This window comes from Pseudozyma flocculosa, assembly GCF_000417875.1.
Source record: "Pseudozyma flocculosa PF-1 unplaced genomic scaffold scaffold00009, whole genome shotgun sequence".
Lineage (NCBI taxonomy): Eukaryota > Fungi > Basidiomycota > Ustilaginomycetes > Ustilaginales > Ustilaginaceae > Pseudozyma > Pseudozyma flocculosa.
In genome coordinates this window covers 582,441-605,580 of record NW_006920877.1, presented here as the reverse complement: position 1 = coordinate 605,580, position 23,140 = coordinate 582,441, and the positions used below count along the sequence as shown (strand labels likewise).

At 66.4% G+C, this 23,140-nt stretch overlaps 8 protein-coding genes across 8 annotated transcripts in view; 5 read left to right on the top strand and 3 right to left on the bottom strand.

Moving 5' to 3' along the window:
* Positions 1 to 1,498: 1,498 nt before the first annotated feature.
* PFL1_03151 (uncharacterized protein) lies at positions 1,499 to 2,315 on the top strand (the record flags this gene model as incomplete). The annotated part of the gene is made up of 2 exons (XM_007880667.1): positions 1,499 to 2,156; positions 2,275 to 2,315. The coding sequence occupies 2 exons, from the start codon at positions 1,499 to 1,501 to the stop codon at positions 2,313 to 2,315; spliced, it is 699 nt and encodes a 232-aa protein (XP_007878858.1).
* Positions 2,316 to 2,687: 372 nt separating this feature from the next.
* PFL1_03150 (uncharacterized protein) lies at positions 2,688 to 3,754 on the bottom strand (the record flags this gene model as incomplete). The annotated part of the gene is made up of 2 exons (XM_007880666.1): positions 2,688 to 2,714; positions 2,867 to 3,754. The coding sequence occupies 2 exons, from the start codon at positions 3,752 to 3,754 to the stop codon at positions 2,688 to 2,690; spliced, it is 915 nt and encodes a 304-aa protein (XP_007878857.1).
* Positions 3,755 to 4,676: 922 nt separating this feature from the next.
* Positions 4,677 to 8,075, bottom strand: PFL1_03149 (uncharacterized protein; the record flags this gene model as incomplete). Its single annotated transcript, XM_007880665.1, has 1 exon — positions 4,677 to 8,075. One exon carries the CDS (start codon positions 8,073 to 8,075, stop codon positions 4,677 to 4,679), a length of 3,399 nt encoding a protein of 1,132 aa, XP_007878856.1.
* A 4,818-nt stretch (positions 8,076 to 12,893) lies between these two features.
* PFL1_03148 (uncharacterized protein) lies at positions 12,894 to 14,406 on the top strand (the record flags this gene model as incomplete). The annotated part of the gene is made up of 2 exons (XM_007880664.1): positions 12,894 to 12,925; positions 13,044 to 14,406. The coding sequence occupies 2 exons, from the start codon at positions 12,894 to 12,896 to the stop codon at positions 14,404 to 14,406; spliced, it is 1,395 nt and encodes a 464-aa protein (XP_007878855.1).
* A 349-nt stretch (positions 14,407 to 14,755) lies between these two features.
* On the top strand, positions 14,756 to 15,604 carry PFL1_03147 (uncharacterized protein; the record flags this gene model as incomplete). Its single annotated transcript, XM_007880663.1, has 5 exons — positions 14,756 to 14,903; positions 14,998 to 15,049; positions 15,161 to 15,215; positions 15,357 to 15,440; positions 15,542 to 15,604. The coding sequence occupies 5 exons, from the start codon at positions 14,756 to 14,758 to the stop codon at positions 15,602 to 15,604; spliced, it is 402 nt and encodes a 133-aa protein (XP_007878854.1).
* A 171-nt stretch (positions 15,605 to 15,775) lies between these two features.
* Positions 15,776 to 17,795, bottom strand: PFL1_03146 (uncharacterized protein; the record flags this gene model as incomplete). Its single annotated transcript, XM_007880662.1, has 2 exons — positions 15,776 to 16,014; positions 16,178 to 17,795. The coding sequence occupies 2 exons, from the start codon at positions 17,793 to 17,795 to the stop codon at positions 15,776 to 15,778; spliced, it is 1,857 nt and encodes a 618-aa protein (XP_007878853.1).
* Positions 17,796 to 18,244: 449 nt separating this feature from the next.
* PFL1_03145 (uncharacterized protein) lies at positions 18,245 to 20,869 on the top strand (the record flags this gene model as incomplete). Its single annotated transcript, XM_007880661.1, has 1 exon — positions 18,245 to 20,869. One exon carries the CDS (start codon positions 18,245 to 18,247, stop codon positions 20,867 to 20,869), a length of 2,625 nt encoding a protein of 874 aa, XP_007878852.1.
* Positions 20,870 to 21,458: 589 nt separating this feature from the next.
* PFL1_03144 (uncharacterized protein) overlaps positions 21,459 to 23,140 on the top strand; it is a gene marked incomplete at both ends in the record, with an annotated part of 3,319 nt that continues 1,637 nt past the window's right edge. Inside the window, one exon of the mRNA XM_007880660.1 lies at positions 21,459 to 23,063. Coding sequence (XP_007878851.1) covers positions 21,459 to 23,063 — 1,605 coding nt within the window. The remainder of the gene's footprint in view (positions 23,064 to 23,140) is intronic.

Sequence of the window (23,140 nt, the reverse complement as noted above, 5' to 3'; positions counted from 1 at the left end):
GTCTGATTGTCTGCGACCTTCCTGCCTTGTCGCGATCCGCCCTTCCGCACTTGGCAGGTCGGCATAGCCTGCACGTCGGTGGATGCGCCGGTGCAAAACCCTCCGATACGGATCGACGCCGCGCCACGCCACGCGCTGTCCTGTCCGCCAGGCAGGCCGGCCGACGGGCAGAGCCAACGCCGAGCACGAAGAAACAAGCAAACAAGCAGGCAGGCCGAGGCGAAGCAGGCAAAGGCGCGCTCCGGTCTTCACCCTGCCAAGTCTGGCCCGGCACATGCCACAAGGGACGACAGGGAGCCATGGCGCCGACCCGCCGATCCCGAGGCAATGCGATGCGATGCCATGCCATGCCGTGCGCTGCGTCGTCGATCCATTCAGTGCGTCCGAGAGAGCTGGGCCGTCGCTGGGCGAGGGTGGGACCGTAGCTCGACGTCTGGGTGTCGTGCCCGTACGGCCAGTCTGCTCGTCGATCTCGCGCAAGCTGTTGGTGGACGTGCGTCTGCAGGAGCGAGAGTCCGCGCCAGGCTTGCTGGAATGGCTTGGCGCCGAGGCACGCGCGCGCCAGAGGAAGAAAGGGTCCAGCCTGGCCCGGCCAGGCGCAAGGGGTCGGGACGTTACGGTCGGTGGGCCATCGTGCCTCTGCGGATGCGCTCAAGGCATTCTTGGACCGCCCGGCCGGGTTGTCAGGTCAGTTTGGCGGGCAAACCGGCGTCTTGGAAGATCCTCGTGCCAGGCGACGAAGACGACGACGACGACAGGTGCGCTGGCCGAGCAGGAGGGGAGGTGGGGTTGGCGGTCGCGCCCAAGATCCTTGAGACTCGAGGCGCCTGCGAGGTTGGCAGGCAGGCGTGCCAGCCGGCCATCCGATCGGGGGCACTGACCCGATACGAAGGTCGCCCAACGTCTTTCGGAGCCGCATCCTCCCAGTCTGCCTTTGCAAGGTGACGTCGAGGAGCAGGCAGGTTTGGCCGCACGTACGCTCCAACGTCATCCATTCAGGCGGGGCGGACGCCATGCCGTACGCGCCTCTGCCGGTCGATGCATGGCGTGGACCGGACCCTTGGGGCCTCTATGCTCCTGCCTAGCCTGCCTCTTCCTCTTTCCGTGCCGTCCTCGACCGCCGCTCCATGGCGCGACCTGGCCTGGCCTCTTTGACCGGGCGCGGTGTAGTCATGGCCAGGCTCAGAGGGCCGCACCATGCCATCATCTGATCACGGTCGCTGTCGCTGTCGCTGGTGGTAGCTTGTCGTGCCTTGGTTGTCCTCGCCTGTCTGCTTCTTTGCTCGTCTTCTTAAGTCGCTCCTGGCTCGCCTGCTCGTCTGTTCATCGCCATCTCAACCACCCCCACCGCCGCCGCCACCGCGCCCTCTTGTTCTCGACCCCGCTCGACCTGACCTCTCGCCGTTCTGACCCCGGCTGCATCACTTGCTGCCACTTTCGCCAACCGCTCCTCTCGCTCACCGCACCCGCTTCCTCCAAGTCAATCGTGGCCACCACCATGTCGACGACCCGCCGCAACGAAGACGTCGATGCGCTCGCGTCGCCCACCAACCCGGCGCACTGGTACGCCTACGCCGCCGCCGGCTACCTCGTGACGCTCTCGATGCCCCTCCTCCTCTTCCCGCGTCTCCTCCTCATCCTCAGCACCCCGCGCGGCGCCGCAGGTCAGGCGGCCATCGGCACCGACGCCGCCCAGGACGCCATCGCCGCCATCGGGCCGGACCTGACCCCGCTGGAGCGCTACAACAGCTACACAAACGCCATCGGCATGATTGCCATGGCCGTCCTCGTCCTCATCCTCACCGGCGCCGTCCCCGTCTCGTCGTCGCCCATCCCCGACGCCAGGAGCAACGGCGCTTCCCCCTTCCGCATGCCCACCCTCGTCGTCACCACCCTCTACTTTGCCGCAAACGCTCTCACCGCCTGGACCCAGGCCGGCAACACCGCCGCCGCCGGCGCCGGCGCGGCAGCAAAGCAGATTGACCCCTCGGAGCTCGGCATCGGCACCTACGGCAAGGTCATCGCCATGTCCCACGCCCTCTTTGCCTTTTGGGGCTTTGCCGTCTTCCTCTTTGGCCAGGACGTCACCCGCAACGCCAAAAAGGGCGGCGACACGAGCGCAAAGGACAAGAGCGTCTCCAACTGGCCCTTTAAGAGTGGGTACCGCGTGCACCGTCCGGCGCCTTGCCTCGCCTCATCGCTCTTGCGCGCGCCGTCGGATAGATGCTGACACCGGTCGGTCCCCCTTGCCTTGACCCTCCCCCGTCTCGCCAGACCAATACGCTGCCGAGGAAAAGTCAAAGAAGAGCAGCTGAACCCGAGGCGCCGCACGTCGCTCCCCTAGCACGCTTTCCGCATCTCCGGCCCGACCGACTGGCTCCGCAACGCGAGCCTTCCTGAATCCGCACGTGCCTCGTGCCGCCACACCGCTGTATTGTTAGCCTTTTGCACCTCCCTCGATGCCGATCGAGGGATTGGCCAAATCCAAAGTCGAAACGTTGCGAGCGCGCAACGACACTGTTCCATGCACTGCGTGGGTGCGCGAGCGGTTGAGAGGGCCTGGCGGTGCGGTAGCAGGTGCAAGCTTCTGAAGGGCAGCGTTTCGTTTTAGGTAGATGTACAGGCGGCCATGGACGTGCGCCGAGGGGTCGTGCAGGCAATTCTCTCAAAGGGCGGTGGGGGGCAGATCACTCCTTGAGCTTCTTTTCCTGCGGCTGTCGAGGCGTGCGAGGAGGACCAGACGGGGGAAAGAGGGGCAATCACGCATGTTGGGGATCGGGAACTGTCAGCATTCGGTACCGGTGCAGGCAGACGTGGACGAGCCGGCTCCCGCACATGGGGCGGGGCATCGATCGGAGACGCTCACCTCGCCGTTGGCAGCCGCAGCGGGCACGCCGAACCTCTCGGCGCGCTTCCGCTTCCTCTCCTCCTCCTCCGGGTCGGCGGGCTTGACCATGCCGAACCGCTCTGCCCGCTTCCGCGCCTTTTCCGCCTCGACTTCCATCGCAGCGAGTCGCGCCGCCTTCTGCTCCTCGGTCTCCTGCGGCTTGGCGGATGCCTTGGTGGCGCCGGCGGCGGCGGAGGCGGCGGAGGCGGCAGCAGCGGGTCGCTCCTTTTTGCCCCTAGTCGACGACGAGCCGAGCGCCTGACCCAGCCTGGCCACGGCCTTTTCCTGGTCCGGGTCGATGCCAAACTTGATGGCGCGCTCCAGCTTGCGCTCCGCCTCGCCCAGGGGCTGTCCAAACTTGGCAGCTCGCGCCTTGCGCTTCTCGAGCTCGTCGATCAGCGCTTGCCGCTTCTCCTCGGCCGTCGGCTCCGGTGCTGCCGGCGTCGCGGCCGCGGCGGCCGAGGCCTGGTCTGCGGTGTTGGAGAGGGCGGCAGCGGCGTCTGCAGAGGGGAGCGCCGCAGCGGATGCGCCGTTGCCGTTGCCGGCGCCAGATACGGTGCTAGCCTGCGTGGCGGTGGCGGCGACGGGTTCGGGCTGGGCAGCGACCATCGCCTGCCCGCCCGCAGCGGCGTCGGTGGATCCGGCGGCAGGCACATTCTGCCCGACCTGGGCGTCGGTTTCGGCCGCGACGCCGTCCGAGGGCGCGAGGTCCGACGACGGCTCGGTCGCAGTGAGGCTGGTGGTCGCCGCCGGGTTCTCGAGCAGGCGCTGGATCAGGTCCGGCTTGTTGCCCGACACGGGCAGGTTGGCCGCCGTCAGCAGCTGCTTGAGCTCCGCCACTTTGAGCGACTGCAGCTTGGACTCCATCGTCGATGGGCGGGCAAAGGGGGGAGGCGTACCGGGGTTGGGTGGACAGAGGGTTGAATGAGAAGGGAGCGGAAGGAGTGAGAGAGAAGCAGGCGTCGGACAGGGGGATGGGTGGACTGGGAAGGTGGTGTGGTGAGGAGTCGACGAGAAGACGGCGAGCGGCGAGGCCAGGCCAGTCTGTCGGCAGGCCTCTGCCCCGCCCCGCCCGGCGCTGCTTGGCAGGCAGGCAGGCAGGCAGGCAGGCAGGCAGGTCTGCCCGTGGCCAATGCGCCCTTAGGCCTGAGCCATCCATCGCGTCGCGGTGCGGTATCAGCCTGCCTAAACTACTATATATAAAGTAAAATGAAGCCCCCTTCACAACCCGTCCCGGCTAGCTCAGTCGGTAGAGCGTCAGACTCTTAGCCAAGAGCCTCTGCGATCGATCGCAGTAACAAATCTGAATGTCGTGGGTTCGAGCCCCACGTTGGGAGATTCCTTTTTAGCCATTTATAAATCTCTCTCCTTGCCAATCTGGCATGAGCCGATGTTGCACAGCCAGCATTCTTTTGCTCGCTCGCTCACTCGTGCGGCCGAGCAGGTGGCCGGCATCGCATGCATGCGCGCGGAGATCAGGTGGAGATGAAGAGTAGTGTCCTTTCGCCGCGCTGAACGGTTGTGATAAGGGGGTTGGGAGTGGGCCCGGGGGAGGGGGTGGGTGAGGGGAGAAGGACCGTCTAAGCGGGTGACGATGATGGAGAGGTGCTAGTTGCTATTCTACAGTGTGCGAGTTGTGGCAGCAGCCGCCTAGGGCCAGGGCCAGGGTCAGGGCCGAGCGGGCGGTCGGGCCCTGACGACGATGAGGATGGGGATGGGGATGGGGATGAAGAGGCTGGCCGGCGCCGATGCCGATGCCGACACCGACGGCGACGCGCGGCTCGAGGGGTCACCGCCGTGCTGGTGCGCTGGTGCTCCTGGATCCGGCCGTGTCCTGGCGGGTGGGTGCGCGGCCTCGGGCGCCGTTGCTTTCGCGGACGAGCTTCGAGGCCTGCCTGCTGAGCTTGCGCATCTCGCCGTCCTTGAGCTTGACGCTAAAGGCGCAGTTGAGGATGTTTTCGGGCGTCAGGTGCGCGTGGGGCGGGTGGAGCAGCATCTGCAGCATCTCTCCGTGGCCCGGCGTCCGCATCAGCGGCTCGCGGATGATGCGGATCACGGCCAGCGCCACCCTCAGCAGCCACGTCGGGCCCTCGAAGAAGAAGATGTCCCAGATCCGGATCAGCGTCGGCCAGGGCACGATGCGCGTAAAGAGGGGCAGGAACCACGAGGGCGTAAACATGATGGGCTCGATGCCGTGCGCGGCGAAGCGCTGCGACAGCTCCGGGTCCATGGTCGAGAGCAGGTTGCTCAGCACCACGCTGTCGACGTGCAGCTGCTTCATGGCCGGCGTATAGTAGCCCTCCATGTGCGGGTCGCGCAGCGCGGCGCACACCAGCCAGAAGGCGTCTTCGGGCGCCATGTGGATCATGGCCAGCCCCGCCAGCAGGCCCATGCCTTGCGTGTAGCCAATGACCGGGTTGAAGTGGACGTACGACTTGAGGATCGCCTCGAGGTCCGCCTTGCCCGTCGCTGACTCTCCCATAAACAGCCGGTGGTCCGGGAAGCTGCGGTCGAGGTCCTTGTCGATGGCGTCGTACAGCGCCTCCTTGCCCTTTTTGCCCTTGGGCGCCAGCGACGTCTTGCACAGCTGCTCAAACAGCCCGGCGCGCCGTCGCACCGAGGCGTTGGCGAGAAACAGCCACGCCTGCCCGCGGATCGACGGCGGGATGCCCTGCCGCACCAGCTTCTTGACCTTGCGGCTCTTCTTGGCCGCGGCAACGTCGTCCTCTTTGAACAGCGCCAACCAGCGGTCGCGCGTCTCTGGGTCGTCGACCTGCGGAGGGGCAGGGGGTCCTCCCTGGAAGACAAAGCCCATCGGGTCAAATGAGATCGGCCCCGAGCCGTGCGTGGCGTGGGTGGGCGTCCGCAGATCCTCGCTGAGCGGGCTGCGCGCGGGGCTCCGGGACGCGGTGGCCACGCTCCTCGCATCGCTGCCTCGCCTGGCCATGTCGATGCTGTTGACCGGGCTGGGCCCGCTGCGGCTGCTCATCGGACTGCCGCTACGCGCCATCGGAGAGAGGCCGTGGAGGCCGCTGCCACCGTGCAGGCCGGGCGTGGGGTTGGAAGGGTTCTTGCGCAGCATGCCGCTGCCGCTGCCCGAATGGATCCGCTCGCGCTCCGACAAGCGATCGGAAGACGCCCGCATAGGGCCGAGGCCGGGAGAACCGGCCGCACCGTGCCGCAGCCGCCCGGCGCCTGGCGACCCCAGGTCCCGCTCCCCGTAGGCAGCGAAGCCTGCCGCCTCGTTGGACCGCATTGCGGGCCCGACGTCGGTGAGGCTGATTTGCATCTTGGACATCGATTGCGATCTCCGCCTGCCGAGCGACTCTGCGAAGCCGGGACGTCGTAGCGAGGCCGAGGAGAGTTCGGATGCTGGCGAGGTGGGAGAGGCCGTCTGGTGGGAAGGAGGGAAGAACGCCGGCTGGGACGGATCGACTGGGGTGACGGGCGAGGTGCTGACCATGCTGGGCGCCGAAATGTTGCCAGCGGAGGGCCTCCTGCGCGGGTCGAATGAGACGGGGCCGAGCCGGGCCGCCGCTGCGCCACTAGGGGCGGCGGCGACGCCATTGTGCTGACCCAGGGGCGGTGACCGGGGCGAGGGCCCGCGCCCCGGCTCGATGTACGAGGTGGGCGGAGAGGTGGGGGAGCTCGAGGCCTCGACCTGGCGGCGCAGGCTCGACGCAAGGTTCGGCGGGCCCATGCCCGGGCTCGGCAGAGGTGGCAGGCGTGGATCCGGGGCTGCGTTGGGTCTGCGCCCCGAGGGCGAGCGCAGCGCTGCGGGGATATCGCCCTGGCCCGGTCGCGCCGTGAGGGGAGCGAGGCTGGGAGATCCCGGCAGTGGTCCGCCGTCATGCCGGCCGGGCACCTTGTGGCCCGCGAGGTGAGGCGAGGGCGGCAGCGGCTCCGTACTCGCTTGGGCGGCGAGCGACTCCGACGACTTGGACGCGGCCAGCCTCGACATGCGCTTCCGGTTGGCGGCGCCGGCTCCACCTCCGCCACCGCCGTTGGCGTAGGCCTCGCGGAAGTCAAAGTTCGGAAAGGCGACGGAATCTCTGCCGTAGACGTCGTAGATCGAGAAGGTGTAGTCGCGGCGGCGGTTGGGTCCCTCATCGTCGGAGTCATCGGTGGCCGAGGTGGTGTAGGTAGAAGAGGCTCGCGAGGTGTCTTCCTGAGAGCTACGCCTAGACGCCTTGGCGGAGGCTGTTGTCGAGACGGCCGCGGCGCCCTCGTGCGACGTACGGGTGATGGGCGATTCGCTCGACGAGATCGGCGACGGCGGCAGATGCGAAGCGCCACCGCCGCCAGACAGGCCGCCATCGCCGTAACCGTGGGCCTTGCCGGGCTGCTGCTGCCGGCTCGAGCCGGCTCTCGGCCTGGATGATGAGCCTACCTCTTGGCTCTGTCTCGCCCACGGCAGCAACGATACAGAGTCGTCCGAATCGTCGGAAGCGGCATCGTCGTGGTCGTCGTCCTCGACAAGAGCGGCCTGGAGCGACTTCATCTTGAGCTGGTGGCCCTCGTCCGAGATCGGCGGCGTCGTGACTCCAGCGTAGCCTCCTCCACCGGCTTTCGTCGCAACGTGCAGACCGTCGGGGGAGCGGACGCGGGAGCTCGGAGACGGCCCGTCACGATCTCCACCGCCCCGCATCGGAGATGATCCTCCGGCTCTGGCGTACTTGGACGACGACGACGAGGCCGACGCCAGCCTGTCGGACGAGTCGACGTGGCCATCGTAGCTCGTCGCCGCAGCCGCGTCGGAGCCGTAGGTCTGGCTCGCCGTCGGCAGTGCGAGCTCTTCGTCCTTTGAATGGACCGGCGAGGACGTGTCGGGGACGCTGCCGACGCCGCTCCTCCTCATCAGGACGGGCTTCTTGAGCCGCCCGTGGAACTGGACGTGTGCGCCCTTGAAGCGGCCAACGACACCTTCGCAATAGCCGAGGAACCACGATGCCGAGTCGTGGGCGCTGCTCGAGGCGCTGCTCTTCCTCCGGGCACCCAGGCTGGTGGGACGGTCGTTTGTGTCGGCGCCGTCCTCGTCGAGCCTGCGGAGGACGATGATCTTTTCGCCAGTCATGAACATTAGATCCTCGGGCTCCGTGGCTGGGTTGTCGATGAGGGCCGTGCAGGACCCGATGCCGCCCTTTTGCAGGGCGAACCGGGTCCAGGCGTTGAGAGTGTGAGCGTCCATCCTAGCGACACCGGCAGCAGAACCAGCCTGTCCCCGCGGCGAGCGCTGAGGTCGGGCGACGAGAGGTGAGGTGAGGTGGCGCGAGGCGAGGCGAGGTCAGATCAGGTGGTTGGTCGTCTCGAGCCTGGCGGCGAGGATCGACGTGGGTGAAAAGGTAGATCGCTGTGAGTGGGCGGGCGGGCAGCGAATGGGCCTATAGCAGCCGTCGACCTGGGGACAAAGCCGTCGAGCGAACAGGGCGGCAGTGCCGAAATGATATCAGAGAGAGAGGGCGGCCGGGCGAGTGTCGGAGGTGCCGAACAGGTCGATGTCATGGACCTATCCTCGAGGGCTGCAGTGAGGGCCAGTCGGCGCGGCGACACGTCGTCCTCGAACCGGAGGACGAGGCGATGACGGCGAGGCAGAGAAAGAAAGAGAGAGAGGGTGAGACCAGCGCCTGGTGGTTGGACGCGGCGATGGACGATGGTGTTGAATCGAGCAATGCCACGCTACTGGTAGGAGTGATCCGAGGGTGAGACGCAGGGTCGGTGACGGTGCCTGGGCCGGTCGCCGGGTCAAGGCGCTGGCTGGGGTCGAGCGCCGAAGAGAGCAAGAGTCGATCTGTCTTTCTGACAGACAAAAGGCAGAGGCGGAAGTGACTGCGACTAGTGGCCGAGTGGGGGCTGTGCCAGGACAGACGGTGACGGGCTACGAGACTGAAAAAAACGAATGGCGGTATCGCGGCGGGGCCGGACGGGTGGTCGGTCGGTCGGTCGTTGGCTACCGGTAAGCAGGATGACGGCAAAGAGAAGAAGTATGATGGTGTTGGTGGCGACAAGCAGGGCGCGCTATTGCTGCGGGCGCGAGAGAAGGAGAACGAGGTCGAATCGATGCAGAGTAGAGTAGGCCAGCTACAGCTAGGGCTGAACAGTTGGCGGTCCAGGAGGAGGAAGGGGCTGGTACTGGCTCGGTCAGTCGGGTCGGACGGGGGGGCCTGGCGGACGGACGGACGGACGGTTGGTTTGGTCGACAGGGTGGGTTTGGCAGGACAGAGAGGCGCAACAGGTAGGCTCGAGGTTGCCTAGGTCGCCGTGGGGCTCGCGGGCTTAGAGAGAAAGTTAAGAGAGAGAGAGAGGCAGGCGGGAAGGCAGGCAGGCAGTGCCCCCCTTTGGTAGGCCAGGTCGGGGCGAGCTGCGTCGGCATGGACGCGGATCAAGGGCAGGGTCGGTCCAGGCAGGGCGGCGCACGCAGCCAGGCAACCCTGGCAACCCCCAATTTTCGACGCCCGACCGACGTACATGCGCTTTCCAGTCCGACGCTCACACACAGGCAGGCAGGCAGGCAGGCAGGCGGGCAGACGGGCATGCCCGCCACGACCTACCGCGCGTCAGCTCAGCCCGCCCCCACTCGACCCAAACCGCCGACCACCTGGCCTCGACCGCCATCATCACCAGCAAGCCTGCGAGCAAGCTAAGCAACCAGGCCGACGTTGTGATGAAGGTCGACGAGGTGGCGAGAGCTTCGAATCAAATCACCCAGCCGTCAGTCTGGCGATGGAAGGAAGGCCTAGCCTGTCTTTGCGCCCGCGCGACCGTCCGACGCCAGCCAAGAAAGCAATCTCAATTCGGCCGCCCTCCCGCGCCATCTGTTGTGTTGCAAAGCCTAGCCTGGCCCGGTCGTTGGACTTGGCTTTCCTCTCGCCCTGCCCTCGCCCACTGACACGCGACACGCACAGAGTAGTCGCCCCCCTGCAAAGGGCCTCCAGAGCTACCGGACCGTAGCAGGCCAGGCCAGTTCCGACTTGCTTGCACCCGGCGTCGCGCTCGTCGAGCTCGGCCAGCTCCGCCTCCGACGAACCCAAACTAACAGCCAGAGAGAGTAGAGTGGGGCACGCCGTCGAGCAGGCAACGAAGAGGTCGGAGAGGTCAGTACTGTAGCCAACAGCCTCGAGTGCTCCCGTCGGGCGGTCGATGGCGTACGTCGAAGACTTCTTTCCTTCGTCGACAGAGAAAGCGGGCTGCCTGCCTGCCTGCCTGGCCCGCCTCTTCGTGGCAACCCGAGCATCGGCAAACATTCCGAGAGGGGGTGCAGCCGATCCGAGCTCTCTCAAACCGCCAGCTCCCGCCCGCCTGGCCAAGCCGCCTTCCCCTAGCCTAGGGTAGCGTAGCCTAGGAGTAGGATGCTTGCCTCTGGCTCCAAAAGGACGCGCCCGTGGCGAACCACGCTCACATACAGATCGAAGGCCTCAGGCTCCCTGCGTTGCGGAATCGGTCGCCTCTGTCGGCGGGAGCCCCTTGAAGCGGACTCTGTTCGAGCCGCTCAGAACCGCCCTCTACAGTATCCCGCCGGCGGGAGCCCCTGTCGTCGTCTCCTCGAACCACATCGCTGGCTTGCCTGCTTCGGCCGGTGCCGGTGCAGACAGACGATCGGAATAGGCACCTTTGCAACGCGGGGACAGCAGAGGTCGAGCTAGCCATGTATCCGAAGCGCCGAAGGTGATGACTGACTACATACTGTAGGTCACTGCAACAAGCGGTATGATCGACCCGCGAGCGAGGCTGTCGATCTGTCAGTGTACTTTCTCGACGCGTCCGCATCGACCAGTTGAGAAGTCATCACCTTCTTAGGTGGCACACGCCCCCTCGTCGACTCGAAATAGAACAGCGGCCCGGGTCGGTGATGGTGTGGGTACGGTAGCTCTGGATCTTCGCCCTCATCCCTCCGTATGCAGGCAGACTCGGCGCGCGGGCTAAAAGGCTAGGCAGGCTAGGCCTGGATCGACCGGGCGAGGCTTTTGCGCTAGTCAAGTGGCCGGCATCGCTCCCGATACTGTACCTCGCTACTACGCTCGATCCTGCACGAGACCAGCCAGCCCTGCCTGCTGCCTGGTCCAGCTGATCTTCGTGGGTGTCGTTGCAGCTGCGCGGGCAGCCTTGAGTTTCGGGATTGGCTGCTGGCGTGCGAGGCATCGCGCTGACCTTGGCTTGGTTGATGCGGGCGCGACGATGCCGCCTGCCAGTCAGGCAGGCAGCCGATGGTCGCCATCGTCGTGGCGCGGGTGACCGGGCGAACCAGAGTCAGGAGGCGGGCTCCCCCGGGCAGTTAGGCTAGGCCAGGACGGGCAGGCCTGCACGGATTGGCGACTTGCAGATGCATGCCGATCTGCTGCGAAGTTTCGCTGGCAGCACGCCGGGCGGCAAGCGAGACCTGCCTGCGCGCCAGCCTGACGCGGCCCGCACGCCCCGTCGCTACCGACGGAAAGGGCGGCCTTGTTGGGAGGCCTGACACCCTGCCTGGCGGTTCGCTCTGGCCACCGCTACCGTCTGGAGCTAGGTTGTTGATCTGAAGATCTCGAGATCGTGGCTGACTTGCCATCCCCGGCGCGCGGGCTGTGCCCGCTTTGCTTGTTTACAAGATGAGCCTGCGTTTTGCCATGCTCGCGGCGGTATCGACCCGCTGGCTCTTTGTCCGCCAAGCCTTTTTCCGCAGCGAGTCGGTGCGGAGATGCGGGCGCGCAGGCAGACACAGAGCGAGGTGGGCCTAGTGGCCTTAACAGCATGCGCGGCGTGCGTGGCGTGCGCGCGGTTTTCAAGCGGGCGTCGGCCTGGTCCGTCGCACAAGCCTTTGATCGCCGAGGGGCGGGACGGACGAGCGGTCCCCCAAACGCAGACCAGCAGGGCCGGCTGCGCTCAGCTTCGTCCGCGTGGTCCCCCGCTTGCCTTCGGCTGATCCCCGCCGTCGGGCGGCTTCAGCATCGCTTTCCGGCCGGTGGCGGAGCTTCGGCGTCGTCGCCAGCACCCTTTGTGGTGGCTTCCACACGCCAAGCCAGCCAGTCAGCCAGGCCTGCCTGGCCTGCCAAGCAGCACGCGCCCCGCTCGCTCGCTCGTCTTGGCACACACACCGGCCACGGGTGCGAGACTCGCTCGCCCTAACCCTCGACGAACCGTCGGCTCCCATTTTCCCCGATCTGTCCTTTCCGCCTCCTGGCATCGTAGGCCTGTGGTCCTGGCGTGGCCAGGCCTGGTTGTCCCTCGGACATGCTTGCCGTGGCTTGCGCGCCCGCTGTCGGCGTCCGGGCGAGAAGACCTGTCTGATCCTGCTTCGGAGGCTGTCGGCGTCGCTCCGAGTTCTCCGCGCAGCGCAGTCGACTGACAGCGGGACCTGGCGGAGCGGCGGGGAAGATGGCACTGGATCCCTGCTCTCGACCGGCAGTCTGCCCGCTTCGGCATCTGCGAGGCTATCCGGACCAGGATGCGCTGCCACAGCATGTTGTGCTGAGCTGTGCTCGATCTGTGCTTCCGTCGGCTCGAGCGGCGGCGGTCGGTTGTCGGAGGTCGGCCAAGGTATCGAAAGAAGCCTCGACCAGAAAAGGCTTCCAGAAATACGAGGTTAATCCGTCAAGGTTGCCTCCATCGCCGTCGACTTCGACGGTCAAACGTCGCTCCGGGCCTCCCTCTCACTCTGACACCTGTTTCTGCCCCCGGCCGAGGCTGACGATGGTATCGACGCTGGCAAGGACGAGGCAGCGGCACTCGACCGACACCGCCGACGAAGCCCTCGGCGGCCTGGGGTGAGGTGTGCAGGCCATGCCAGGGAGGTTGAGGCGTGCGGCACCGATCCGGGATCGGCCATCGGATCGGCGGGAGCACACTCCATCGGGCTCCTTCACAATCGGGGCATGCAGGGTAAGCAGGTCGAGAAGAAAGCTTCGTGGACGAGCTGCGGCTGCGGCTTAACCTGCTTCCACGTCCTCGCTGCTCCGCATCCCTTGCACACTCTCTCGCCTGGACGACGACAGCAACCCTCCGCTTCGTTTCGCACCTCGTCTTCGACCTCGTCATGTCGTCTCGCGCACTTTTTGGAATTGCAAGGTGAGTCCTCGTCTCTCCCCATCCGCCGGCCAACTCCACCTGATCTCGTCCTGATCACTGACTGTCTGCCCTCCTCTCTGCTCGTGCTCTGCATCGACACCTCTTCTGCCGGCAACAGGACAGCGCTCCGCCAGCCATGCCAGTGCCGCACATTCGGCACCTCCTCGCTTGCGCTGGAGCCCAAGAAGCCTTCGATCAAGTCGATCGGCGAGCTGCGTAAGCTCATGCCGGGCACCTCGATGATCAAGGCGCGCGAGGCTCTGCTGGCCAGCCGCGCTGCCTCGTCGCCCGACGACGACGACGTCAACGCTGCCTTGCGCTGGCTCGAGGAGGACCGCAGGAAGAGTGGCGCCAAAAAGGCCGAAAAGGTCGCGGGCCGCAGCGTGCGGGAAGGCGTCGTGGCCGTCTCGGTCCTCTCGGACGGCCTACCCACGCCGCTCGAGGCGAGCAACAAGTCGCAGCTGAAGCCCGAGGCTGTCATGGCGGGCATCGGCGCCACGTCGTCCGCCCAAGGCTCGCTCGTCGAGGTCAACTGCGAGACCGACTTCGTCGCCAGGAACGAGGTCTTCGGACAGCTGGTGCGCGACATTGCCCACACGGCCGCCCTCTTCCCCACGCTCGCCGCGGCATCCGGCAGCGCGACGTCATCGTCGGCCGAAGCCTCGATCGTCGACATCCCCGTCGAGGAGCTGCTCGCCTTCCCGCTGCTCCCCAGCTCGCCCGAGGCGGCAGCCACCGCCGGGGCCCCCAAGACGGTGGCAGCCGCCATCATCGACACCGTCTCTCGCCTTGGCGAAAAGATCAGCATTGCCCGGGCCTGCGCCGTCCAGGGCCCCGCCGTACCCTCGCCATCGGCGCCCCGCCGCTCCGAGACGGGTCGCTCCGAGGGCAGCTCGATCCTGCACCTCGCCTCTGCCTTTGCCCACGGCGGCTCTTCGACCGCATCGACATCCAAGGCGCACACGGCTCCCGGCTACGTCCTGACGACGGGGCGGGTCGCCTCGTTGCTCCTGACCAGGATCGCCAGCCCGACCCTGCCTGCCACGCTGGCCGCCTCGGGCAAGGAGGTGCCGCCGACCATCCAGGACTCGGCGCGTGCGCTCGTCCGCTCGCTGGCGAGGCAGACGGCCGGGATGAATACCAAGAGCATCCGCGATGCCTCGGCTTCGGCTTCGGCTTCGGCTTCGGCCGGCGAGGGCGAGACGGGCGAGCCGAGCGAGGCGCTCTACTCGCAGCCCTTTATGATGCTGCTCCCCACGGCCGCGCCTTCGCCCGAGAGCAACGCGCAGCCGGTGCAGCAGGTGCTGCGCGACTGGGCGGCATCCAAGGGCCTCGAGGCGGCGAGTGCCAACGACGACGGCGGCGTCGTCGTCGAGGTGGTGGGCATGCAGCGGTGGGAGATGGGCGAGACGGCGCAGCCCGAAGAGGACAAGGGCGAGGGCTTTGCCGAAGAGGTCAAGCGGGCCGCCGGTCTCGCCTGATGGTCCCCAGACCCGAAGCCGTTTGCAGGCCGTCGTCGTCGGCCTCCGCTCGCAGGTGTACATTAGCAGCACGATGGTGCGGGCTTGCCCTTGCCGGGCCTGTGTCAAGAGGCACAGACGGAAGATGCTGAATAGACGGAGGCTCGTGCGAGCCTCTCAACCTCCACCTCTCACTTGTCGCTCTCACCACCTCCTTTCTCGTTCAGCCTTCTCGACCACGACGATGCTGCTCCTCCGCACCGCGACCACCCTAAGGCCCACTTCTCTCGTACCTTCCTGCACCTTGCGTTCGCACCTCTGCCTCCCTCCACCGCATCACCGCGCATTCCGGGTGAGGAGCGCTACAAAGATGCCGGTACCGCCCTCGCGACGACCGAGCCAAATCTTTGCCAGCTCGTCATCAGCCCCAACGTCTGCGGGCGGCGATGACTCGGCGGTGATAGTGCTGATCACGACCAACAAGCAGGAAGAGGCGGAGAGCCTGGCCGAATCGATGCGTGCGTCCTACCCCACACTCCCACACGCTCAGACCGTGGGAGCGCCGCGGGGCTGATACTGACGCTACGTCGAGATCGGTCGGTGCGGCGACAGTGCAAAGCGACTTGATCGCCTGCGCCAACCTCGTCCCCAAAGTCACTTCCATGTAGGTCTTCGCCCCACCCCCTCCCACCTTTCGTGCTCTCCGCGATTAGGGCTAGCCCTTTGGCTCAACTCTCCCGCCTCCCTGGGACGGACATGGCACTGCGAGGCGCAGATACAAGTGGCAGGGCAAGGTGGAAAAGGACCAGGAGATCCTCATGGTCTGCAAGGTGCGTCCGTCTTTACCCCTCCTCGGCCCCTCCATCCCTTCTGGAGTGCCACTGTGCAGCTCGGTACTCACCCTTCAAGCCCCCCTCTCTCCTTCTCACCGCCCGCCCGCCTGCCCGCCCACCGGACGCAACACCAAGTAGACGCTGTCGAGCAAGGTGCCGGACCTGACCCGGTTCGTGTGCTCCACCCACTCTTACGACGAACCCGAAGTCATTGCCCTCGACGTGAGTGGCCACCTTCCTCGCTCGACCTCAGAAAGGCAGGCTCTAAGCGCGCTCACCAGGACGACGTCGCGTCCTGCCGCCAACCACCGCTCGGCTTGCAGATCAAGGCCGGTTCCAAAGGCTACCTCGACTGGATCAGGCAGAGCGTCGGTGCTCCCGCCTAGACGCCGTCACGCGGCACAGCAGACGACCACTGACGCACGCACGCAAGCACAGAGGCCAGAGGGCCCTCTTATTGTATCGCATCGCATCGCATCGCATCGCATCGCAGCGTCCTCAACCTCTATTCCTCGGCCGACCAACGACACCCAAGCCCGACGGCACGAGGCGCCCTCTCAGCTGTCGCCGCGAAGGTACTTTTTGTAGACGGGGTTGTGCGTCTCCTCGTGGTACTGGTATCCCAGGTCGACGAGGTACTTTTGGAACGCCGCGTCCTCGTTTGGCGGCACCTGGATGCCCGTGAGCACCTTGCCCACGTCGGAGCCGTGGTTGCGGTAGTGGAAGAGGGTGATGTTCCAACCCTTGTGCAGGCCCACGAGGAACTTGCGCAACGCTCCCGGCCGTTCCGGAAACTCTGCAGGGAAGGGAAGGAGAGCCGCGACGAGCGAGCGCAGAGACAACAATGGGACGAAGTTAGGAGGTTGAGGGTCGAATCAGGAGGTCAGCGGGAACGGACGTAGGGCGCGGCTTGGACGACTCGGCAGCATGGCCGCATCGGAGCGGACGGCGACACTCACCGAAGCGGACCACGCGCTCGTTTTCGACATTCTCTCTCCCGCCCACCAGGTACCGCGCGTGGCTCTTTGCCATCTCGTCGCCGCTGATGTCGAGGGCGCGCATGCCGTCCTGCTCGAGCGTCCGGAGGATGCCCGCGAGCTCCGACGACGATGCATCGGCCAGGCTGTCCGACACCTGCGCCGGATCCTCGGCGGCCGCCTGCGCCGCCGTCGTGCTCTTCGTCACGGCCGCGGGCACGGGCAGCGAGGCCGTCTGCTGCCCCGCCTGTGCCGCCGCCGCGGCGGATGCTGCGGGAGGCGTCCCACTGAGCATGAATGACAGGTAGATGTGCGCCCTCGCGCCGGCATTGTACCGGTAGCTGAACTCGGTGACGTTGCGCGGGTGCAGGTGGCTGTGGAGGCGCAGGAAGCTCCCCGGCTCCTCTGGGATCTCGACCGAGAGGAGCACCTCCTTCTTCTCTCCCAGCTCGGCGCGCTCGGCGACGAAGCGCAGGCGGCCAAAGTTCATGTTGGCGCCCGACACCATGCCGACAAACTTTTTGCCCGAGTTGGCCAGGCCGTGGGTGGCAATGTAGCGCTTCATTCCGGCTACGGCGAGGGCGCCCGCGGGTTCGGGCACCGATCGTGTGTCTTCGAAGATGTCCTTGATGGCGGCGCAGATCTCGTCGTTGGAGACGCGGACGACGCCGTCGACCTCTTGCTGGCAGATGCGGAAGCACTCCTCGCCCACGACGCGCACCGCCGTCCCGTCGCTAAATAGGCCGACCTCGTCGAGCGTGACGCGGTGGCCCTTTTCGAGCGATTGGGCGAGGGCGTCGCCGTCGTAGGTCTCGACGCCAATCACCTTGACGTGGGGCGGGGCGATGCGCTTGATGTAGGCGGCGACGCCCGCCAGCAGGCCGCCTCCGCCGACGCAGCAGAAGATGGCGTCGACCTTGTTCATGTCGGTCTGCCTGCAGATCTCGACGCCGATGGTGCCCTGGCCGGCAATGACCTTGGGGTGGTCAAAGGGCGGGATGATTTTGAGGCCGTGGGCCTCGGCGAGGCGGGTGCACTCTGCCTTGGCCTCGTCAAAGTCCTGCCCGTGGAGGACGACTTTTGCGCCGAGGCGCTTGACGTTCTGGGTCTTGATCGAGGGTGTGCCCTGGGGCATGACGATGGTGCAGGGGATGTGGAGATGGGCGCCGGCCATGGCGACGCCCTGTGCGTGGTTGCCGGCGCTGCAGGCGATGACGCCCTTCCACTTTTGTTCGTCGTCGAGCTGTCGCATCATGTTGAAGGCGCCGCGCAGCTTGAAGCTGAATACGGGCTGTAGGTCCTCGCGCTTGAGGAGGATCTCGCAGCCCGTCTTTGCCGAGAGGTTGACGCCCGGCTGGAGCGGCGTCTGCTTGACCAGGTCGTAGACATCTGCGCTGAGGATGAGGCGGAGGTAGTCGGGCGTGCCGTCTGGCTGGAGCAGGTGCGGGGGTAGGTCAGAGTAGAGGTGGGTGGGGAGGGACGGCTTGCCAGCGTGCGAGGGCGATGGAGGCCTTGTGGCCGCGGCGAGGTTCTCTGTGAGGGCCTTGCCCGATGGGAACGGCCCGGCCAGGTAGGCGGGCGGCAGGGATGAAGAGGCCATTGCGTGGCCAGCGTCGTGGGCGGTCGGAAGGATGCAAGGGACAAGTGCTGGTGGTGGTGGCCGCTGTGACGATCAAGCAAGCTCGAAGAGGAGGTGGTTGTGGTGGTGGTCGTAGTAGTACGATGGGATGTGCTCCGAGTCACCTGCGGAGAAGGGCCCCGCCGTTGCTGCAGTCTTGCATGCCGTGGCGTAGCGTTGCGGTGCGGTGCGGTGCGGTGCGGTGCGGTGCGGCTTCTTCTGATCTTCTGGCCCTGCTGCTGACGTAAGCCACTTTTTGGCAACGCACGGAATTTTGAGCTCGAAAGGGGTCCCCTTTCTTCGCGGCCAACCCTCCTCCCTCTCCCTCCCCCTCACCCTTCCCCACCCTCATCCTCTCCCTCCCTTCCCTTCCCTCGATACCCTTGTCGCCCGTATCGCCGGCCATCTCGCCAGCACGCAGCGGAAACAACATGGGGAGGAACAGCCGCAAGGAGGACCGCCAGAGCCGCAAGCGCACAAAAATCGGCCTCGACCAGACAAAGGCCAGCGGCCAGAAGTCGTCCAACGCAGCCTTTGCGCCCCCCGTCTTTGCAAAGGGCCAGTTTGCCAGCCTCGCCAACAAGGGAAAGGCAAGGTCAAACAAGCAGGCGACCACCGCGACCAACGGCGGCAGCAATGCCAGCGACATCGTAGAGGCCGACATGGCCGAGGATGACGCCCTCGCCTCGCCCGCGTCGTCCCCCGCCACGAGGGTCTCAAACGCCTCCCTCAACCGCCATGGCATCCAGTCCGTCGATCACGCCGACGTCGGCATCCTCGAAGATGCCAACCCTGCGCTGCAGTCGGCTTGGGACGATTTCGGCGCAAAGGCACGCCTCGACGACACCCTCACCGGCCGCAGGGACTCGAGCCTCAAGGCCTACATGAAGGAGCTCCGCAAGCTCGTCGAAAACGCAGACGTCCTCCTCGAAGTGCTCGACGCCCGAGACCCCATGGGATGCCGATCTCTCGAAACGGAGCGCATGCTCATGCGCGCCGGCAAAAAGGTCGTCCTCATCCTCAACAAGATCGACCTCGTCCCAAAGAGCAATGTCGAGGCATGGCTCCGCTACCTCCGCCACGACTTCCCCACGCTCGCATTCAAGGCCAGCACCCAGTCCCAGCGCAGCAACCTCTCCCAGGGCGCTGCGGCCTTCTACTCCGGTGGTGGCGGCGGCAGCGGCAAGGCGTCGTCCTCGTCGGGATCGGCCTCGGCGGGCAAGGACGTTATCACGGGCGGCGCAGAGGCCATGGGAGCCGGCGCCCTCCTCCAGCTCATCAAAAACTACAGCCGCAACCTGAACCTCAAGACCAGCATCACCGTCGGCATCTTTGGCGCTCCCAACGTCGGCAAGTCGAGCTTGATCAACAGTCTCAAGCGGGCGCGCGTCTGCAGCGTCGCCTCGACGCCTGGCCACACCAAGGTGGTGCAGGGCGTCATGCTCGACAAGAGCGTCCGCCTGCTCGACTGCCCGGGCATCGTCTTCTCCGACGAGACCGGCGGCGCCACCAGCGGGCTCAGCGCCGAGGAGATTGTCATGCGCAAGCAGTCGGCGCTGCTGCGCAACGTTGTCAAGGTCGAGCTCGTCGAAGACCCCGTCACGCCCGTCGAGGCAATCATGGCGCGGGTCGAGGACCAGGAGCTGGCCGACGTCTACGGCCTCGAGTTCTTCCAGTCTGGCGACGCTCAGGACTTTTTAATGCGCCTCGCCATCCAGCGTGGGCGGATGCTGAGGGGCGGCAAGATCGACATTGAAGGCACCGCGCGGACGGTGCTGCATGACTGGAATGTCGGCAGGATCAAATACTTTACGCAGCCGCCGGCGCTGCACCGATCCGCCATCCTCTCTGCGGACAACGGGCGGCAGGCGGCCGGCAATGCTCACGCTGCAACCTCCGCCGCGGATGCTGCGGTTGCGGCAATGGAGGACGGCGACCAGGAGTCGGAGAGGGCCAAGCAGCAGCTCGCCGAGAGCACGACGATCGTCTCCGGCTTTAGCGAGGCGTTTGACCTGGCCGGTCTCCTCGGCGAGGCCGACGCCGAGATCTTTGGCACGGGTACGGGCACGAGCACCGCTGCCGTGCCTGAGCCACCAAAGGCCCGATTTGCCACGCAAGAGGAGCTGGCGGCAGCGGACGGGCAAGGCGCAGAAGACGCGGCGGCGGAGGAGATTGTCGACGACCACGGCGGTGCTGTTGGCGACGTCTCCAACGTGTCGACGCTCGGCAAGAGGCGACGGGCCTTTGACGACGAGGGCGGTGCCGACGACAGCGAGTCGGACGACGACGATGACGACGAGGACGGTGACGATGAGCAAGGGATGCGACGCCGTCGACCCGTGCGTCGGACGGCCCCTGGCAACGTCCCCGGGCTCTCTCAGATGGATGACGACGGCGACGACGACGACGACCTCGTCAGTGCAGGTCAGGCGGTCGCAGAGGACGGTGCGCGTGGTCGCTCGGGCAACGCGGGCGCCCCCTCTGCGGCCTTTACGTTCCAGGCGAGCCCCACGGCAGCAGGGCAGGCTGGAGGACCGGCGTGGCTGGACCGGCAACAGGCCAAGGCGGCGGCGGCGTCGGGCCGATCGAAGCGCAACGAGGAGCTGTCGACGATGTTTTCGAGCCAGGAGCTCGAGGGACTGGCGGCGTCGCGGGGCTCGCAGAACCGCAAGATGAAGAAGATGAAGAAAAAGGCGGAACGGGCGGGCGCGGGCCTCGTCGGCGCTCTCGAGGCGAGCATGGACCTGGGCACCGTCGTCGGCAACGGCGCGGCGCAGAGCAAGAAGAAGCAGAATGGGGCCAACGGGCAGCGGGCCAAGCCGCAGCAGAGGGGGAGGTTTGCAGCGCTCATGCAGGACGGCGACGAAGACGATGACGACGACGACGACGACGACGACGACGAGGCAAACGGGGCCGGCATGCGGGACGAAAGGGCTGCTGGCTCGCTCGTCGTCGTCGAGGAGGAGGTCGACATGGGTGCGGCTCCCGCTGCGGCGCACTCCGCCACGCCGGCCGTCGTCGCCGCGACGATTGAGGAAGACGAGGAGGAGCTCTGATGCGTCGTTGGCGTTGGCGCCTGTGGCTCGCTGCTCGTCGATCCCCACCCCACAACTGCCTCCTTTTTGCATACTCAGCATCCGCTCCACCGCATCGCATAGCATATCCGGCGTCTGTCACCTGCCATTCGCCATCCTAGACTTTCCTCGAGAATGACGAGGTTCCCAGGCCAACCTCGAGAGAGAGAGAGAGAGGCTGGCTGGCTGAGATGGACGCCGGGCCGTCGGAGCCGAGGGCGACACTTGAATTTCTTCTCAACTTTTTTTCCCCGGGGCGGGGCCAGGGGGGGCAGGGAAGGGGGGCAGGCGCAGGCGCAGGCGCAGGCGCAGAGGCTGCCAAGAGAGCTGTCCGTTCGTTGCGCCCGGCTCTTCTCCACACGCACGCCAGCCTGCCTCTTCCTCGCGACTTCCACCTTTGCCCTCGTTCTCTCCCCTCTGGACAGCAGTTCATACACTCCCCCCTCGACAGGAGCATCCCACCTCGTCCGCTTCCAAGAACGCCTTGCTGACTTGATCCATCGCCACCTCGCTCCTTGGCCCCTCCTCACAAATCAGCACCACCCCTTACCACCACCAACACACCAGCACCATGGCTCGCGGCGGTGGAGGAGGTCGAGGCCGTGGCGGCGGTCGCGGTCGCGGCGGCGGTAGGGGACGCGGCGGCCATCGCGGAGGCAGGGGTGGAGGCGGAGGAAACGCAAACGGTCAGCGCCAGAACTACGCCGCCATCGCCATGCGCAACCCCAGGCTCGAGGCCTACTACCTCGACCAGGGCATCGTCGATCCGAGCGAGTGGGGCGCCTTTATGGAGGCCCTCCGCACCCCGCTCCCGTCCACCTTCCGCATCACGGCCGGAAAACACACCACCTCCCAGCTCATCAAGGCCATGAAGGAGATCTACGTCCCCTTCCTCGAAAACGTCACCTACGAGGGCGAGACCGTCGAGCCCCCAAAGAACCTCCCCTGGTACCCCGAGCAGCTCGGCTGGCACATCAAGCCAAAGAAGGCCGCACTCCGCAAGGTGCCCGAGCTCAAGCGCTTCCACCACTTCCTCGTCCACGAGACCGACATCGGCTCCATCTCGAGGCAGGAGGCCGTTTCCATGCTGCCCCCGCTCTTCCTCGACGTGCAGCCCCACCACCTCGTCCTCGACATGTGTGCCGCTCCCGGCTCCAAGACGGCCCAGCTGATCGAGGCGCTCCACTCGCCCATCAGCACCTCGCCCGACTCGTACGAGCCCATGCCCGCCGGCCTCGTCGTCGCAAACGACTCGGACGCCGTCCGCGCCCACCTCCTCGTCCACCAGGCCCAGCGCCTTCCCAGCCCCAACCTCATCGTCACCAACCTCGACGCCAGCAAGTTCCCCAACGTCAACGTGCCCTGGAAGGCCGCCGACGAGGGCGCAAAGGTCCAGCAGGTCGCCATGCGCTTCGACCGCGTCCTCGCCGACGTCCCCTGCTCCGGGGACGGCACCGTGCGCAAAAACATGCCCATCTGGAAGGAGTGGACGCCCAACAACGCCGTCGGCCTCCACTCGCTCCAGCTCAAGATCCTCATGAAGGGCCTCAACCTGCTGCGCGACGGCGGACGCCTGGTCTACTCGACCTGCTCGATGAACCCCATCGAAAACGAGGCCGTCGTCGCAGAGGCCCTCCGCCTCTCCAAGGGCAAGGTCAAGATCGTCGACTGCAGCGGCCAGATGCCCGAGCTCATCCGCAGAAAGGGCATGACGACGTGGAAGGCCGCCCCGGGCAAGGGCGCCCACCTCTTTGGCAAGTCCAAGGACGTCCTGGCCAAGCAGGCCGCCAAGGCCGCCGAGGCCACCGAAGCCGCTGCTTCTACGTCTGCCTCGACGTCGGCGGCTAAAGGCGAGGGTGAGGGCGAGGTCGAGGTCGAGGTCGAGGGCCAAGCCCAGGGTGAAGAGTCGAACGGCGCGGAAGGCGAGGCCGACGCCGAGGCCGCCGGCGAACCGGAGCCGACGCCCGGCTCGCCCGAGTACCGCGACAAGCTGCCCGAGATTGCGTGGATCGACAACTGGGACCAGCTCAAGGAGCTCGACCCGAGCCTGGCCTCGACGACGCCCAGGTCGCTGTGGCCCGCCGGCGACGAGGAGGAGCTGGGCCTGCAGCACTGCATGCGCCTCTACCCGCACCTCCAGGACACCGGAGGCTTCTTTGTCACGGTGCTCGAAAAGGTGGGCGAGCGCGAGCACGAGGGCATGGCCGCCGGCATGATCCGCGCCATGGACGAGATGGACGCCAGCGCCGCCCA